General features: G+C 38.4%; 2 protein-coding genes across 2 annotated transcripts in view; one reads left to right on the top strand and one right to left on the bottom strand.

Moving 5' to 3' along the window:
• Positions 1-5,855, bottom strand: part of dhx38 (DEAH (Asp-Glu-Ala-His) box polypeptide 38) — a 210,461-nt gene extending 204,606 nt beyond the window's left edge. Inside the window, exons 1-2 of the mRNA XM_048605967.1 lie at positions 5,622-5,855; positions 3,234-3,592 (exon numbers count right to left, since the gene is read on the bottom strand). Of these exons, the coding sequence (XP_048461924.1) occupies positions 3,234-3,541 (308 nt within the window). The 5' untranslated portion in view covers positions 3,542-3,592; positions 5,622-5,855. The remainder of the gene's footprint in view (positions 1-3,233; positions 3,593-5,621) is intronic.
• On the top strand, positions 5,369-16,264 carry psmd7 (proteasome 26S subunit, non-ATPase 7). The gene is made up of 8 exons (XM_020513942.2): positions 5,369-5,467; positions 5,953-6,045; positions 11,067-11,158; positions 11,845-11,937; positions 12,529-12,626; positions 13,597-13,677; positions 14,899-14,990; positions 15,656-16,264. Exons 1-8 carry the CDS (start codon positions 5,406-5,408, stop codon positions 16,080-16,082), a joined length of 1,038 nt encoding a protein of 345 aa, XP_020369531.2. The 5' UTR covers positions 5,369-5,405; the 3' UTR covers positions 16,083-16,264.
• The last annotated feature ends 3,107 nt before the right edge of the window (positions 16,265-19,371 follow it).

The following is a 19,371-nucleotide window of genomic DNA, read 5'->3' as shown; positions in this document are numbered from 1 at the left end:
TTCCCTGCTGTTATTAGACTGATGAATGGACTCTCTAACTTCAAATAATGCTGATCTTGCTTTGCACACCTCCAGAGCACTGTAATCTGTATGCCTCACTCTGTCTAAACACCTTATGATCTGTATGTCCTTATTTGCTATAGAATGCCTCTAATGCTCACAAAACAAAGCTTTTCACTATACTTAGGTAAATGTGACTACAATAAATTGAAAATCAAAAAAATTGCTTCCTAACATCTCTCCTGAACGTCTGGCCCCAATTCTGAGACTATGCCCCTAGTTCTAGAATCTCCAACCCTGTCTTTTCCGGCAAATAAGACTTGAAGACTTCAATCAGATCACTCCTTAACCTTCTAAATTCTGGAGAAAACAGGCCTAATTTGTATAATCTCCCCTCATAACTTAACCTGAGTTAGGTTAGGTAGCATTCCCGTAAATCTACGTTGTACTCCCTCCAAGATCAAAATATTCTTCTTAAGATATAATACACAGGTCTGCTCCCAGTACTCTAGGTGGTGTCTATTAGGGTCTTGTATAACTGTAACATAACTTCTGCATCCTTGCACTCCAGTCCCCTAGCTAAAACGGCCAGCATTCTATTCGCTTTCTTGATTATTTTCTGCAACCCGTTTTAAAGATGTTTAAACATTTTAAAGATCCATGCACCTGAATCCTAAAAGTCTCATTGGAGATCCACTGTATTTAACTTCATAGTATCTGGAATGAATTCTGATCTATCCTTCTTCAGTCCAAAATGGATAATCTCACACTTGAACCTTACATTGAAATCCATCTGCCATAGTTTTTGCCATTCACTTACCATAAAATTGCAAAGGAGAATTGGTAGACTGCGGTTGTAGACTTCCTCACTGAGCTGATGTGTTTGGTTGCATCCAAACACACCAACTCAGTGAGCAAGTCTACAACCTCATCCACAACCCGAGCTACAAATCTTCTCAAAAACTTGAAACACCTACGGGCACAACACACTCAAACTGGCCCACTGGAGGGAGACAAATGCCATCCGTCTGATTGTGACCTGCAAACGACTATATTTCCTGCACGGATGCCTCAGAAACAGGTACGGTCACTAAGCTTAAAATATAAACCACTGATCAACAATCCACGGGCACGAAGATCAACTGCACAGAACGGCTGCAGAATGATAAGGGTTATGATCAACGAAGCCCACAACCACCTCCACAAATACAAGCCGGAAATTGTGCGCAAAAAAACTTTATATTCCAAAGCAACCGACCAAGAATGGACAACCACACTGGAACAAATGCAACCAAACACACCGGCTCGGCGAGCAAGTCTACAACCTCATCCACAATCCGAGCTGCAAATCTTCTCAAAAACTTTCAATATTGATAAAATATTGATAGACTACCAGGGCGGCACGGTGGCTCAGTGGTTAGCATTGCTGCCTCACAGCGCCATGGACCAGGGCTCAATTCCACCCTCAGGCGACTGTCTGTGTGGAGTTTGCACATTCTCCCCGTGTCTGTGTGCGTTTTCTCCGGGTGCTCCGGTTTCCTCCCACAGTCTAAAAATGTGCAGGTTTGGTCGATTGGCCATGCTAAATTGCCCATAGTTTTCAGGGATGTGTAGATTAGGAGGGTGGGATTCTCTGAGTTTCGGTGTGGACTTGCTGGGCCGAAGGGCCTGATTCCGCACTGTAGGGATTCTATGATTCTACACTGTCTACAGTATCGCCTAACTTTATGTAATTACTTAATTTGGATGCATGACTTTCTGTGCCAATATCAAACTATCAATAAATAATGTGAATAATTCAAGCCGAAACACAGATCCCTGTAGAACACCACTGGTTACATCCTGTCAGTTTGAATATTCCTCAACTAATTTCCCAGTCAGTAATTTGCCCTCAATTCAGTGAGGTTCTCTTTAGAGAGGCAAAGTTTGATCAGGATAATCAGCATGGCCTTGCTGGAAGGAGAAAACAGCATGAAATAAATAGCTTCACCTGTTGCTCCAACTTTTCAGGTGATTTGAGATGGATTAGACACTTTCCAGAGCCAAAAGTGACTGCCATAGGATCTTTTGTGACTGTGCATGATATAGTGATAGAAGATCTGACCACAGTAGACGTACTCTTGCAGCATGGCTTTTACATGTCCTATTTCAGCATCATGCTTCCACAGTGAATTAAGGGCTCAGGCCCTATTTAAAACATTACCAATAAAGCCCATTTTATAATCCATGGAACTGTAGAAATCTCAAGTTGCGTACTGACCAGTGAAGATAAGTTTGCAGCAGACAGCAGTAGAGAACCACGTGGCTGACTTCTCAACTAAAACATTGAGTAAAGGGAGCTCATAGGATTGTTCCATTCCATCCTGCCAAGTACAGGTCTAAGCCCATGTGGGTGAAGATACTTTCTAAGCAATCTGCTGAGCGATGTTATTACACAGCTCCAAAGCAGATGAGACGTGAGTCCAGGCCAATTGGTCCAGAGATGGGGACACTACCACTGCACCACAAGAGCCCTCCCATCCACATGATCAGAAAGACACAGGCCTCTCTGGGTCTACCATACAATTAAAGACAACAGCCTGCCACTTCAAGTAGCTGGTCTATTCAGAGGGCCAGCATCTCTCAGTGCTGTTGAGAAAAGCTGAGGCCACAAGGAAACTGAGAGGATGCATCTTTGCTGAGGTACCCTTGAAGGCTGGTAACCAGGCAATGGAGTCGTGGGAATAACCATTGCTGTTGGGGCCCCCCTTCTTCAGCTTTGGAATGTTAAAAGATGAAGGCGTTAAGCCACTGGGTGGTTGTCCCATTTCAGCTCAGGGCTTTTCCGAGCTCATAAAATCTTGGCTGTCTGTTATAAAGGTCATCAATAGCCAATTAACAATCTTTATTGGCCAACCATCTCTGCTCTACTATATCTGTTGTTGGGAATATCCCTGGAAGCAGAAACATGTCAGACTTCCTATCCATTGCCATTTCACAATAGATGTCCCCTAAGCTCATTTCCAAAGGTCTGTTCATGTAGTGGTCTGAGGTGCCTTCATGCTATTTCATGATTTTCTGTAGGGTTTATTTCTGAAAAGGGGTAGAATCTTTTCTCACACATTAAAGACAATCTTTTCTCATTCTACATTCTAGTTGTGTCCTGCTAACATGTTTTAAAGGAAGTGACTGAACAACTATTACTGGAAGAAAAATAGGTACAATTAATGTAAATCATCACTGTAGTGTCATACCTCTCCTTTTTCCCACGTCTGCCTACTTTGTCAACACTTTCTTCATCAGAACCAAAGTCTTCCTTTCCTTCTGCCCAGTCTTTATAGGATGATACCTTTGATTTCTTCTTTTCTTCTTCTTCTTTCTCTTCCCGCTCTTTTCTTTTCTGAGCAGCCAATTTATCAAGCCCTAACAGTGAGGTCTTTGGTGCTGGTGCTCGAAAGATATGCTGGTCATCTGTGGCAATCTTCTTTTTTATTATTAATCCGCCAACCTGATTGCCAGGGTCACTGCCCTCCAGCCGGTGAAGGGAGTCATCATCATTCATGCTCAATAGCTGTAGCAGGTAATGTCAACGTCAGGATTTGAGTAACAGTTCCTAAAACAAGGGAAATAAACCAGTATTTTTGCACAGATACACTTGGAATCAGATAAAGTATTCGTTTTTGAATCCACTAGAATTATTTACAATTATATTCCAACACACTATCTATAGATAATCATGATACATCAAGTGATATATGCTACCCAGTTGTTCAGAATGTAATTCAAAGCACAAACATAAAGCACAATAAACAGTGATGTAATTCAGTTGCAATGCCAGCGTAACTCCTATTGCAAACATAAAATCTAAGCAATCAACAAAGAATAAGGCATAGGATGGAAAAGAAATCTAACTATGCTAAACTTGTGATCCTAAAAAATAACTTCCGTCATCAATAGCTTTGTTTGTTAAACACCCAAGAATTTTTATTGGGAGAAATACTCCTATAATAGGACCTCTTTCAAAGTTTCAAATGAAATAAGTGCTCAGGATCATTATTTTGTTTATGATACAGGTTTCAGTTGAGGGAGGGGGTACAGTCAAGTGGTAGGTAATAGATAGACTTGGTGATGGTGCAGATACATAGGTGGACATTCATCTTCTAAATTAAATATGATAGTAGAGTTATAAACAGTCAGATGTGGCTCCAGCTAGATACCACATAGAAAAATTGAGTCAGTAGTAAGGAAATAGACAAAGGCTTCGATGTTCCCAATATTGCATGCACTTCGGTAGAAAGAGTAGAGGACCTGAATATTATTTAAATTAAGAAAGACCACAAAGCTATAGCACAGTAATTCAGGAGTCACATGTAAAAATTTCAAAGCTACCTGCTGATTTTGCATGCTAATAGGGAAGGCAAATAGAATATTGGTCTGTATTTCAAAGGGAATGGAGTAGAAAAATAGGAAAGTCTTTCTGAAAACTATACAAGGCATTCAACCGCCTACAGTTGGAATATTGTGAACAGTTCTGGGCCCCTTATCAGAGGAAGCACGTATTGGCAATGAAGGCAGTCCAGATAAGGTTCACCAGACTAATTCTGGGTGTGGAGGTACTGTCTTATAAAGAGGTTGAGCAGGCTGGGGCTGTTCTTATTGCAGTTTGAAAGAGTAAGAAGTGGCCTTGTTGAAACATGCAAGATTCTCAGGGAAGTTGACAGGGTAGATGCAGAACGGTTGTTTCCCTTTGCAGGAGAGTCAAGGGTAAAATGGCAACAATAGAATTTGTTACCATTGAGGGTTGTCTACAGTGGGCTTTTAAGAATATTCCAGGCAGAGGTGGACTGATTTTTAACAATAAGGACATCAAGGGTTATGGGAGAAAAGGCAGGAAACTGGAGTTGAGCACTATCATATCAGCCACCGAATGGCCTGCTTCTCCTCCTACATCTTAGGGAAAAAAATCTGCTCCTAAAATAGCTTATCTTTTACAAACAGACAATTTGGACACAACAGAGGGGTTGAGAGAGTTTGTGAAGTGAAGGCAGATGTATTAGAATTCGTGCGAAAACTGACACTGCTTTTTGGATGATATTGCTAAGGAACTGCAAAAACAGAAATAGAAGGGGGTCAAGGTCAGATCCTTGGGAAACTGAGGCTATAATCTGAGAGTGGAAGGGGAAGCCATTGCTGGTGATTCTCCAACTGCATTGGACAGATGAGAGTGATGAGTGAGCGCTGGCCCATCCAGCCAGATGACATTGAGGAGGCTTTGGAGGATATTGTGATCAATCATGTGAAAAACTGCAGACAAGTCGAGAATGATGATGACATGGGACCTAATTTGTGACATTTATAGCGCCATTTTCCTGCTGTGTCGGGTCGGAAATCTGATTGGAGGACTCAAGTGCGGATTGGTAGGACGAATGGCCAGAGATTTGGGAGGCAACGACATACAGTCCGGCATTTCAGTCTATTTCACAATTAGGTTGTACACTTGCTGTTTGCGAAGCTGCTTCTTGAAGGGAACGTCGGTTGAATGGGAGGGAACCTCTGTAACCCCGGTCATTTTTAAAACAAAACGATGTGACTAATTTTAACAATTCCTCTATCCTCCCTAACAGGAGCACAGCCCCATGTACCTGTTTGTGCGAATTTTAATATTTCCAGTCCCATAGGCCGCTCCGCCCATTCACACCAAGTGGCTCCCGCACCAATACCCCACTTTGCCGTTCACACCAGCGCCAGATAGCGAGAGGCTTGTTGGCCGACAGTCCCACTGTCTCACAGCCCTTCTTCAGCCATCACTCTCCCTGCCCTCACCAACATGGCACCCACACAGCAACAAGTCATTTCCGGTGCCGCGACGGTTACCGGGTCATGAGTTGGGAAGGAGGTCATTTGTGTTCTACCCGTTTCCTGTTTCTCTGTTTTTCTCTCGCTTTCCCCCCGCCCCTTCTCTGTTTCTGGTAGCCCCGGGCGCTCGGACACGATGCCGGATCCTGTGGTGGAGAAAGTGGTCGTTCATCCGCTGGTGCTGCTGAGCGTCGTGGATCATTTTAACAGGTAGAAAGCAGAGGGTTTGGAGTCCGGCTCATGTGCCCGGAGTTTTCTCGGGGACTGGCTGAGCTGCTGCAAAGGGCGGGTTCGGGGCCTGTGGCCTTCCCCCGCACACAGCGACTGCCTGGAGTAGCAGCTACCGCTACTACTGCTGAGTCATACGAGCAACACTGTCTCTAAATGCGGCCCCAGCTGCCAAGTCGTCGCTGTTTCCATCTACATTTATTCTCGCCGTTCGGATTTTAAATGGATTTCCGTTTATAATCCAGTCCGCTAAAGATGGTGCTGTATCTTTGCTCCATGTATCTTTTAATTCGTCTATTTAGTTGCAAATATCGATTAAAGGTGACTGGTTGAAGTCCCAGGAGAAAAACAGAATTAAACCTAAACACTTCTGTTGAACAGGAGTGCGAATTTTTTTAGCAGGAATTGAAAACCAAGGTTGCGCACTGTAGTGGTTAGCGTAATCGGATGCTGCTGTGAAACATAAGAACGGGAGTGGGCAATTCCACATCTTTCATCTGGCCTGGCATGTATTTGCATGTGTAACTTGATCGTGTAACATTTAAATAAATCAGCTTCAGTTTTGAAATTTTCAATTGATCCAGCCTCCATCGCTCTTTTTGGGAGAGTTCCAGATTTCCGAGACTTTTTTGTGTGAATAAGAGCTTCTTGCTATCGCTGCTGAATGGCAGAGCCGTAATTTTCAAGGTTACGGGCCTTATCCTGAACTCCTTCACACCAGAGGAAATAGGTTGTTTCTCCCTAACCTATCACATTTTCCAAATTCATGTCATTTTGTTGAGAATCTGAGCCTAAGCATCACATTTGTACTGCTGATGTCTTTGTAACTGGAGGTATTACAGAATTTTTCAGAATCTCAGAATTGTTATGGTGCAGAAGGATGCCATTTGGCCCATCACCGTGTCTTCAAACGAGCATTATTACCGAGTGCCGATCTCCTTTTTTCTGCACACCCCTGCCTATTATTTATTGAATTTGCCTCCACCACATTTTCAGGCAGTACGATCCATATCTTAACTATTTGTGTGAAAAAGTTTTTTTCTTGCATCACCCTTGCTTCTTTGGCACATCGTTATAAATCTATAAATGTTTAAATTCTAATTAGGTTGCTAAAACTTATGATCTGCACCTTTGAACTTGTCAGTATGTGGAATAGTTAAGGTGATTGCCGCACAAGCACTTAGAGGATATGCTGATATGGGCGGGTAGAAGCTTCTGTGGAGCGCAAGCACTGGTATAGGGCAAAATGGCCTGTTTCTGTACTGTAAATTCTATATAATCAACTTCTTTAATCAGTGGATCACTCCTCACCTATCATAATCCCACCTACCTTCTCCAGGCCCACCCCTCTTCTCTCTCTTTATTTCCCAGCTCCTTTCCCCCTCCCGATTTCTGAAGAAGGGTTCCGACCCAAAATGTCAGCTTTCCTGCTCCTCTGCTGCCTGGCCTGCACTACACTGTCTCTGACTCCATCATCTGCCTTTCTTGCTATCTCTGAACCTCTGGTGTTTGATCTGGTCTATCAAAATTGGTTATAATTTTGCAGTGTGTCTGGTTACTTACATTCCAGCAATGTGTTTGTCTCACATTCACCTAACTTGTATTTCAGTACTGTCACATTGATTCTAATGTGAAAACAGGTCCTTCAGTCCAATAAGTCCACACCAACACTCTGAAAAGCATCCCACCCAGACCCATCCCCCTACCCAGTAACCTTGCATTTCCCATGGCTAACTCATCTAACCTACAGATACCTGAACACTGTGGGCAATTTAGCATGGCCAATCTGATTAAAGAGCAAGTTTGAAAAAAAACTTAAAAGCTGTTTATGTGCATTAAGCTAAATGCCTATTTCATCTGAGAAATATCAATTTTCTTGACATCCTATTTTTCATATTTAGTACACATTTATTTGTACTATAAAATCATATTTAATGTGAATTCATTGTACTATTCAGCGGGTTCCCCATACATGAATGTAGTTTTTAAAGGCCCAATGTACAAACATTTTCTGTACTTTCAAACTGATCCTTTACATTATTCTGCATTGTGTTCCAACTTGCATACAAATCGACTTACAAACAATTTCAGAACGGAACCCATTCGCAGCCCGAAGACTGCCCCTGAGTTCAAATAGTGCCTATGTATCTACACACACTGAGCTAGTGTTGTATGGGATATTCAGTAAATTTTGAAAACTTAGCTTCAGTAATAAAATTGGTGATAGATGTTTTTCTTTATATTGGTGAAAAGGGCTCTGATTCAGAGCAGTATTACTGACCCAAATGAGAAAATAAGTGCCACTACAGTATATAAATGGATCTCTTTCAGGTTGGTAGGCTGTAACCAGTGAAGTACTTTGACACCAGAGTTGGGGCTTCAACTATTTGCAGTTTTTTTTTCAGTGATGTGGATGCAGGTCCTGAATGTATGGCAACTAAATTTGTGGATGACGTGAAGATAGGTGGGAAAGTATGTTGTCAAAAGGAGGTAGAAAGGGAATATAGATGGGTGAGTGATCAAAAAAAGGGATATAATGTGGGAAAATGTGATCTTGTCCATTTTGGCTGGAAAGGTAGAAAAGCAACATAGTATTTAAATGGAGAGAAATTGCGAATCTCCAGGGTACGGACACATCTGGGTATGGTTGTACATGAAACACAAAGTTAGTACTCAGACATGGGGTGTGATTAGAAAAGCAGAAATGGAATATTATTGCAAGGTTCGTTGAATACGAGAGGGGAATTTTACATGGATTGTACAAGGTTTTGGCGAGACACATCTGTAGTACAGTTGTGGTCTCCATATTTGAAAATGATGTAATTGTTAAAAGAAGTTCAGAAAATGTTCGTTCACTCACTCATTCCAAGGATGAGAGGATTATCCTGTAAGGGATGATTGAACAGACTGCACCTGTGCTAATTGGTGTTTAGAAGTGTAAGAGGGGATATTATTGAAACATATGATCCTGAGGGGACCCGATATGGTGACTATTAGGATGTTTAAGTTTTCGAGGAGACTAGAACTAGTCGGAGAGATCTACGGCATAGTAAAAGGTCCTTTGGCCCATCACATCCATGCTAGTAAAAACTTCCATGTATCTATTCTAATCCCATTTTCAGCACTTGGCCCATACCCTTATATGCCTTGGCAACACAAGTGCACACCTAAATAGTCAAGGGCAGGCAGAAAACTGGGGTGGAGATGAAAATCTTATTGAATGTGAAGGAAGCTCGAAGGGCTGACTGGCCTTATCCAGTTACTGAGTCTGATATTCCTGACTTATCAAATTAAACGTCCATGTTTCACCAGGTAATAGGAAAATTTAAAATTCGCCGTCATTTTGTTGCTTAAATTTGTATGAAATTGAGTTATCATCTATCCACCAAACATTTCTGTTTTTGAGGAATGAGTGAGTAAAACTGCATCTAAGCAGAGGCAGGGTGGTTTTAAGCTGCAACTATATTTTCAGTGAATAACTAGTTACATGGCCAGCCTTCTCTATCTCTCTCTCACTCGGTCTTTGTCTCCCTCTCACTTACTCTATCTCCCTTCTCCCCCATCCCCCTCTGACTTGTGTTCAGTATCGTAATTTTGTACAAGCAGTCTGAATTGGATGTAATAATCGCTGCTGTACACTACTTCAGGATTTTGGGTACATTTTAAGAGCATGGATATATTTGGGTGAATCGTTAGCTGCGCCACTTGGATGTTAAGCGTCATCTAGTACCCCATGCAGGAATGGTCATCATTAATGTAAAAGATTTTTCCCATTTTATTATTGTTCCCATCTACATATGCATTGCTTGGACATTATGGGTTTACCATATTAGCAGTGACACAAATTAACTTGAAGAATATGTTTCTATTTTAATTCTTTTCTAAAACAATGTTTATTTAAAACCATGTAAACCAATATTTTGGGCTGTGAACCTAATCTAGAGGTTTGGGTGAAAATACAGTTGCTGCACACTAAGGTTTCACAAACAATAAATGACTCTCGAAATAACAGCGGCTGTGCTGAATTTGTATGCGGCGCTATGTAGTAAAGATAAAGGTCCCATAATCCTACCAGACCATTGGAATGCTCTCTCATTAGAGAGAGATGACTGGTGATGGTTTAACCTGAGGGTGACCACGCCTCAGGCAAAGGGAGAATTTGCGAAGGAGAGTTCTTCGTGGTAACATCAGCGGCATGGGAATCCAACCCACTCTGTTGGCATCACTCTGCATCACAAACCAACCAGCTGAACTAACTGGTATAGAAAGCACTGCTTGGTCAAAGAGGCAAGTTCAAATGAGACATTCAAGATGCCAGTAGATGTTTTTATTTGAATAATCAAGGTGCATGGTTACAGGGAAAGGGCCAGAGAATAGTACCACCTCGTAATGCTCATTCAGAGAGCTGGTGCAGAGACAATGTGCCAAATAACCGCCTCCTGCACTGTAACCACTCTGGTTCTATGACTTTTTTTTTTGTGTATCCATCTGAGCAAGCAGTCTGAGCTTTTCAGCGTCTTATCCAAAAAATGGTGCCTCAGGTTGAACTCTGCATTGTTGAAATCCATAAAGTGCTGTGGTGGAGTTGGAATTCATAAGCTTGAGGGTACTGCCAAGCTGCGAGTTTTTGCTGTAGTACGTGGTGTGGAGAACAAGCTTAAAATGTTAATTCTATATCAATTAAATATAGATAAGTTCCTTTGATGGTAATGCTTATGGGCAGTGCTTCTTAAAAGGCAGAAAGTTGATAGCTTTGCTTGCCAAGTAATATTTTGCCCTGCCTCATTACATGAATGGCAGCAAATTCAGAATCTTTGAAACAAAGTATCAGACAAATATAATTGTTAGTTCCAATAAGATGGTTAAATATAATTAATAATACATTAGAGTGAATGAAAATAATCCATTAGTAATTAATCAAGCTGTCGCTTGATAAATATTGCTTATTTTGTTAATAATTATTAAATTATTCATTGTGGTAACTTCTCATTTTTAATATTCAGAATAGGAAAAGTTGGAAATCAAAAAAGAGTAGTCGGAGTGTTGTTGGGTTCCTGGCACAAAAAGGTGCTTGATGTTTCAAATAGTTTTGCAGGTAAGAAATTAGTAGTAAATCTGATTATTACTAATAAACTGCTATTAATCATTGAATGTCATTTGCTTCTAATATGGAATAATCTGACAAAATCCTCAATTGAGATCTAACATTTGCAATCAAAGTTCTCATTTGGATGGTTTTTAAGCAATAAGTGTTGCTCTGAAATGGTCAAACAAGTTTCAAAACTATAATTCAATATTAATTTCAGTTTTGAACAATCAATAACACAATATATTTCTTCTTTAGATTCTTCTGTCACGGCTGCAAAGCAGTAATCTGCTGAATTAAAAAAATTCTTGGATCTTTGTTTACAAATTATTATGTACATAACTTTATTACATTTTACAGAACTATGTTGGGAACCCTTTCAAAGGTGCTATTGTGACTGTAAATATTGTTGGCTGAGCAAAGGTCCTTCATGCTTGGTTTTTATAATTTAAACAAAATCAGTTATTGTAAACTTTGATGACAAGCAGGAAAGTTTTACTCTCAGTTGTATAATTTAATGTTTAAATTTCAATAATTTGTCTTGATAATTAAAGCCTGGACATCTTTTCAACATTGCACTTGTTGAAATGGAAAGTAATTTCCTGAACACTACAATTTTACAGTTAATTTTGAGTTTTAGTAACTGCCTGACATTTCAGAACATTTCATTTTTTGAATGTTCTTTAACATATTAGTTCCATTCGATGAGGATGAGAAAGATGATTCTGTGTGGTTCCTGGATCATGATTACTTGGAAAACATGTATGGAATGTTTAAGAAAGTGAATGGTAAGATTCCTTTATAGTAAGTACTTCTCTTGAACCTAAATTTAGATTATACCTGCTCGTTACTCTTTTATTTTAGTCAAACTGAATGGCTCAATCTTTGTTCAGTTTCTGATCCCTAATAGGGCACTTGGAGAATGTGAGGCCTATTCTCGAAGTGGAAGTGATTGGAACAGTAGTTATTTTGCTTTAACAATAAAAGATGCAAACTGTATTACTATCATATATTTCTTTCTGGTCAGTTTGAGTAACATAGCTCAGCCTGTTTCTCTGCATACCTGAATGTCAAATTGGAGAAAATATATTTTAAAATGAGCAATTAAATTGACATTAAACAGGAATTTTCTGTTTGACACCTGCATTTATTTGGCTTCAAAATAAGAACAATATAAAGTCCTGTTCATGCGCTGCCAGGTTCAATACAGAGTCTTATTATGTGGTACATAAATCTCGTTACTAATTAGAACAAATATCACTTCAAGTGAGGCTTTTCTTTCTAAGTTGTGCACATGCGATGACATTCTCACTTTGCTGCTTATTCAACATGATGCATCAAAGTATATAATGTTAATGGATGATTACCTATTGCCTTAGCCAGGGAAAGGATTGTTGGATGGTACCACACTGGACCTAAGTTACACAAAAATGACATCGCTATCAATGAACTGATGAAACGATACTGTCCTAATTCTGTAAGGATTTATACTTTTTACTCCTTTGAATAACCTTCCAATAGTTGATTGTAAATAACACTGATTTGGTATTTACATTATGTATGGAGATGCTTGTTTTGGATGGTGATGTTAATTATTTAATTGCAAAATAATTTTAATGGCATAAGTGTATTCGTTCTGAATACAGCCTTCCACATTTTCATTAGTTTAAGAATTTCATCTGGTTAAGAATTTCATTTTCTTTAATGTAGATATGATTAAGTCTTGTTGATGAATTGACTTTAATCAATTTTTTTTAAAAACAAATGTAATTAAAATATGGTGACATTTTAAATTTGTATTTCTCACAAAGGATCTTGTGTGGTATATCACAATTATTTTCACAGGTATATTCAACTTCTGATTGTTAGATCAGGTATATAATTTAGTCTGAGATCAAGATCTCATGAGTATATTTATGTAGTAATTATTCTTGTAAATTTATTTAAGTATTTAAAGCCTTAAAATGTAACAAATATTTAGAAGTATTGACAAGAATGTATGGATGGGAGTGATGTGACCGAATCTTCTGTTTTAAGGCTGTCTGAAGTGAAATTGGTTAATAACCTGTCAATCATGGCTGTTACGTATATAGTTAAAAAAAGATAGGATTCTTTACCAAAGATGTTGTATAAAAATTTGAATTTACTGTAATATTTACATACAATATGGTTTATTTGTTCTCATTTCTTAGTGTAATTAGCAGGATGATAATATGAGAATACAACACTTTCCTTTTTCCCCTTTTTAACATTCAGTTGCAGCACTTGTGAACAACAGTTGTAATTATTCAACATGAAACCTAATATTGCTTTGCAGTAACATAAATTGTTGCATTTCTGTTTTATAATATGCTTGTTTCCTGGAGTTAGAGATTATCTATTTTATCAATGTTTTGACTTCATGAGACTAAGGTAAAAGTATGTGTTCTGATTTTTTTATTTTAAAGGTTTTGGTTATCATTGATGTCAAACCAAAAGACTTGGGGCTCCCTACAGAGGCTTACATTTCAGTAGAGGAAGTTCATGATGTGAGTACTGCATTATGAGTTTAGTGACACATGTCAAAGCCTGAAATGTAATTAATCATTTGGATGGAATTTTCTTCAGTGATGAAAACCCACTGAAATGTGATTTATACTTTCGGTATGCGTTTAAAGATTTTTACGTTTTTCAAAAGTCATTACACTAAAATTTAATTTAAGCTTTACCCTAATTATAAACCTAAAAGCCAAAAAAAGGCACTTTGTTTGATTTATAAAGGTATTAAATTTTTGACTTTCTCCACGTTCTTGAGGAATGTGATTTTCATATTCTGACTTGCTTGTCACTTGGATATTCTTCCACACGTGGGAAAAATGAAGTAGCATTGAATAACATCGCTTCCATTACTGGATGATGATCAGTGGTTATCTGAGCAACGTATGAACACTTTTCAACTGTGTTCAGATTAGTGCCCAAGAAGCAAAGCCAATTCAGTTATCACCACTGTCAGAGGCAAATCACAGAGATTCCTTTTGATTTCTAGCCAGGGCAGTTTTAAGAAATCTACAATTGACTTAGCTGGTCTGGACGCAGAATGATTCAGGATGCTTGGTGATGACTTTTAGTGTAGATTGTGTGCATGTAATTGTTGAGATGATAAATGCTTAGATTTGACTGTGATACCTACTTTGGTAAAATAACTGCCATGAGCAATGTATCCTTGGGCACTAGCCATCTTCCAGTGTACATACCAAACAAAGATTAGTACCTTCATGTAAAAAGGGGAAAATTATAAAGGAAAATAATGAATGGCTGGTCAACATCTTCTCCTCAAATCTCCATAAAACATCTGACAAAAAAATGAGAGCTCTCTGTAAATGGATATTGGAGGCTATAGCCGATGTGGTATTATTGCTGGATTGTTAATCCAGAGATCCAGATAATGTTCTGGGGACCTGGGTTCGAATCCCTGCGCAGCGCATAGTGGGATTTGAATTAAATTTTAAATAAGTCTGGAATTAAGAATCTAGTGATGACCATGAATCTATTGTTGATTGTCGGGAAAAACCCATCTGGTTCAATAACATCCTTTGGGGAAGGAACTGCCATCTTTACTTGGTCTGGCCCACGTGTAACTCAATGTGGTTGACCCTTACCTGCCTTTAGGATAATTAGGGATGGGCAGTAAATGTTGCCCAGCCATCAATGCCCTCATCCCATGAATGAATTTTTTAAAAAGCTCAGTATTTACTGTGGTATCTCTACAGGATGGAACTCCAACTTCCAAAACATTTGAACATGTCACTAGTGAAATTGGAGCAGAAGAAGCAGAAGAGGTTGGAGTAGAGCACTTGCTACGGTAAGCTGGAAATGTCAGCAATTCTTGATCCTAAAACAAAGTTCAGTGAATTATTCCATCATCTCCCTTTGATACTGTGATAGTGGGATTTATTTTGGAGAAGATGGGTATTGATTTTTTTTAAAAATTAGATTAATAAAAGTTTGGAATTAAATGATTCTGCTGATTTTTGTAGTCTTAATTTGGTATATAATTAAACTTGTTTATCCAATGAGTTGAGCTGTAGCCCATCGGTCTTGACATAGGATTATTATTTTTCTTTGGTACAATTCCAACCTTTTCAGCAATGAGAGAAATAATTCCCTGCCCCACCTTCTTCAGTTAAACATCAAATTTACTTGCATTTATGATGATTTATGGTCTGAGAGGTTTGCAACATAATGCATACAACAAGCTAAAGAATCAAATGCATTAATGTTTCAAATTTATTTTACATTGATTTTCATTAATTTTATACAAAACTTCACAGCTCACCAGTGTGCCACAGCACATCAGTTGTAAGTCGCTGTCATAGGATAATGATGTTTATAAATCAGCTTTTAGCATGCATACTGTATTAAATGTAGATTTGAATTCTTTGTATGATGTTTAAGTTGTCTGATTTTATAACTTAAGACCAAACTTTAGAATAATGTTCAATTTATGTGCTTGTACCCCCATTACAGAGATATTAAGGATACTACAGTAGGAACACTGTCACAGCGAATCACAAACCAAGTGCATGGTCTCAAAGGACTGAACTCAAAAATTTTAGAGATAAGAAATTACTTGGAGAAGGTGGCCACAGGGAAGTTGCCCATCAACCATCAAATTATTTACCAGTTGCAGGACGTCTTCAATCTACTGCCTGATGTTAATCTGCAGGAGTTTGTGAAAGCCTTTTACCTGAAGACGAATGATCAAATGTTGGTGGTGTATCTTGCTTCACTTATCCGATCAGTAGTTGCTCTACACAACTTAATCAACAATAAAATTGCCAATAGAGATGCAGAAAAGAAGGAAGGGCAAGAAAAGGAAGAAGGAAAGAAAGAGAAGAAAGATGACAAAGAAAAATGTGAATCGAAGAAGGAAGAAAAGAAAGACAAAAAATAAATTGTGTAGTGCTTTTATATTAAAAAAAGACCTTCAATTTGAACACTCTGCATTGAGTGGGAATGTTAATATCTTGACTTAATTAAAAGGGCCAACATTTACAGCCATTGTGTTTGCATGGGCCAGTTTTCTGTACAATGTACATGTTTAATCTTGAAAAATTATAAATATTGCTTTACTAATTTGTCCTAAATTTGTTATTCATTTCTATAAACTACTGAGAATACCTAATGCCAAACTGCTTCTGAAAATAACCTTTACATTTTTTTTCTAAATATCAGTATGTCCTGGCAGCTTCACAACGGAGGCATTAAATTAATCTGAATCTCTTGCAATTAAGAGTAGTACTCTGGCTTCATCTAAAGAATGAGTGAATTTCTTTTTCAATTTTGTTGGCTGAGTGAGTGAATAAAAGAGAATTCAATGTGGCATTATTTGTTAGTACACTGACTTTTTAAACTTAGCAGCCAGCCCACACTGAAGGAAAAGGTGGTCTTTTCACTTGAAGGTTTACATCTTCCTCACAACACATTTCCACTTGGCTTTTTATCACCTGCAAATTTGGAAATATTAGTTGATCCCATGTCCAAATCACTAATGTATATTGTGAATAGCTGGGCCCATGTACTGATCTTTGCAGTATCCCACTAGTCGCAGCCTGCCTAAGTGAGAATTGTGTAAAATCAACAGGTCTGTAATTCTGTTTTGCCTTCTCTTGCTCCCTTCTTTAAATAGTGGACTGATATTTGCTACCTTCCAATCTGCAGGAATCATTCCAAAACCTATAGACTTTTGGAAGATAGTTACCAATACATTGACTATCTCTGTAACCACCTTCTTCAGCACTCAGATTTAGAATATCAGGTCCAGGCGATTTGTCAGTTTTCAGCTCTATGAATTTCTCCAGCACAATCTTTTTACTTGTAACAAATTCCCTTGAAGTTTTGTTCTCACTCATCACATGGATCTCTCTAATTTTGGGAGATTTCTTGTATCTTCCTCAGTGAAAAAGGAACACATTAATAAATTAGCTTTCTGCCCTATTCCTATTCCCCATTAAATGTTATCCTGATTCTGCCTGTAATGGACCCACATTCATTTTCACCAAACATTTTCTTTTTACTTACTTAAAAGCTGTTACAGTCTGCTTTTGATTGCAGTCATATTCTATTCTCCCTTTCTTAATCCTCAGAATTGCTGCTGTTTCTGACAACTTTGTAGACCAATTAATCATTTATAGTCCTGAACTACTTTGTTGGTTACAATTGTGACCTTTTTGAATTATTGTATCTTGCTGACCTTGGGCCAGAGAAGCATCCAATCCTTACCACTGAAATCCACTACTTTTAAGATGTAACAAGAAAACCAACCATGGATAACCCTAGTGTTCCTATGCAGTGCTAAATAAAGGAATGACAGTGACTGCAATATTAGAATCAGTTGCCTACTAAGTAAGGTATAGTATATCTTGATTTTTGTTTGTTACAGGAATAAGACCTTAAGTTGAAACTGTTATACAACTCCTTTTGTTAGCCAGACTTTGCCAAAAAAAAAGTTAAGTCCCTGTAGGGCTGGTAATAAAGGAATCTCTAATTAAATTTACATTGGAAATCAAAAATGCTGTAAGACTAAAATTTAATGGCTCAAAAGTATATTCGTATTATTTTGTGCACTTCAGTAAAGGCTATATAATTATTTTACTGTTACAGCATTAGTTTGATCAAAATATTGGGATAAATGTGATTTTCAAAATTCCAGCAATATGGCACAAGTAAATTGATTATACCAGTTGATGTCAATTTTATTTATTTTCTTTCAAGTCTTTTTTTTCTGCTGAGAAGTGTAGATAATATGGATGGATGCACATTAAAGTAGAAATTCCATGTACATAATCAAAAGGAAAAGCACGGGCTCCTAGGAGGTATTTTAACATAAATATGCCATCAGTATTCCAGAATGAATGGCTGACTGCTACTTGATCTTCATGGACAAACTGCTAACCTTCAGTTCCATTCAGTCTACTTTGCCTGAATCACATTGGTTTAATGCATTTTGTCCAAAAAGTGATTACACTGCAATGCATCCAGTGCCTGGAAGGAACCATTTGTTACTCAAGTGGTGTGCTTTTGTGCTCCTGAATGCCATTGGCTCATCCTTTTACTCCTTGTTATGATAGTAAATATGGACTACGGAATTTTAACTTTTATCACCCAATTGTTGTATCGAGACCTCTCACAAATAGAACGGTTGTTTTAAAAAGGAAGAAACATGGCCCTAAACCTGATCACAATTTGAGGCAAGCTTCATGAGCCTAATGTGAAACAAATAAACCATCTGCACTAAAATAACCATTTTTCTCACAATAAACCTAAACAATTGAGTTAGCATCAATGTGTTGGTGACTCCTTTCTACTTCACACATGTATGTTTGATAATTTCATATATTGGGAAATGAAAGACTTGCCTCCCAGTTGGCCAGCTTGGAAAGACAATGGAACTAGAGTCCAGATTACCAGCTAGACTATGTTTCCACAGCTGCTTTTTGAGCAAAACTGAGAGAGAAATGCAGGAATACTCTCCCCAGCGCGCTCTCATCTCAGAAAACAGCACCCAGTATTAAAATAACTTGAAGAAAGCAATCATTCACCAAGACTCAATATCTACAGATTCTGGTACTGCTGCTGATATAAGTCAATAATTACTCAACTGTGGCCTCAGGTTTAATATGCAACACCTCAAAGATTCTAAGGATTCAAATTTCACAGCCTTGTTTTTATCTAATAGGTCTTTTTTTAAAAAAGAAAGAAGTTGTTAACCTGTGTTTTTGATATGTTTTTAATATCTTGATCAGCAAATAATAAAATTCCTCTTTCACTCAAGGAAACATTAGTAATTAGCTCCTTCATTTTCCAGCAAACTTTTAATTGAAGCATAAAAAGAAAGGAAAATATTTGTTGCAACTGACCAAAAGGGGGTTAAAAAGAGGAGAGCTAATTCCACTTCATTTGGTCACGACATCCTACAGTAAGACAACTACTGAGCAATTATTGCTCCAGCTACCTGCTGTGCAGGAAAACCTTTTCAGCTGACTGATAATGGACTGAATTGTAACTTCCAGACATGTTCCTTTTTACGTCTCTCACCAATTCCAACGGTAGCTCCAGCCACGTAATTACTTTGACCTATTTAGGAAATAGAACCCACAAACAGGCTGTTCAGCCCAATCAGTCCATACCAGTGTTTATGCTCCACTTGAATCTCCCATCCCTGTAAATCTAACTTTTCTCCA

Source organism: Rhincodon typus, chromosome 15 (genome assembly GCF_021869965.1).
Source record: "Rhincodon typus isolate 14 chromosome 15, sRhiTyp1.1, whole genome shotgun sequence".
In the NCBI taxonomy this organism is placed as follows: domain Eukaryota; kingdom Metazoa; phylum Chordata; class Chondrichthyes; order Orectolobiformes; family Rhincodontidae; genus Rhincodon; species Rhincodon typus.
This window is presented reverse-complemented; position numbering and strand designations above follow the sequence as displayed.

Bases quoted from the DNA above. Each gene is read 5' to 3' on its own strand.
- psmd7 (XM_020513942.2), top strand. From the start codon at position 5,406: ATGGCCAGAGATTTGGGAGGCAACGACATACAGTCCGGCATTTCAGTC. The intron at 11,938-12,528 runs GTAAGATTCCTT...CTATTGCCTTAG, and splicing joins AATGTTTAAGAAAGTGAATG to CCAGGGAAAGGATTGTTGGA. The intron at 14,991-15,655 runs GTAAGCTGGAAA...CCCCCATTACAG, and splicing joins GGAGTAGAGCACTTGCTACG to AGATATTAAGGATACTACAG.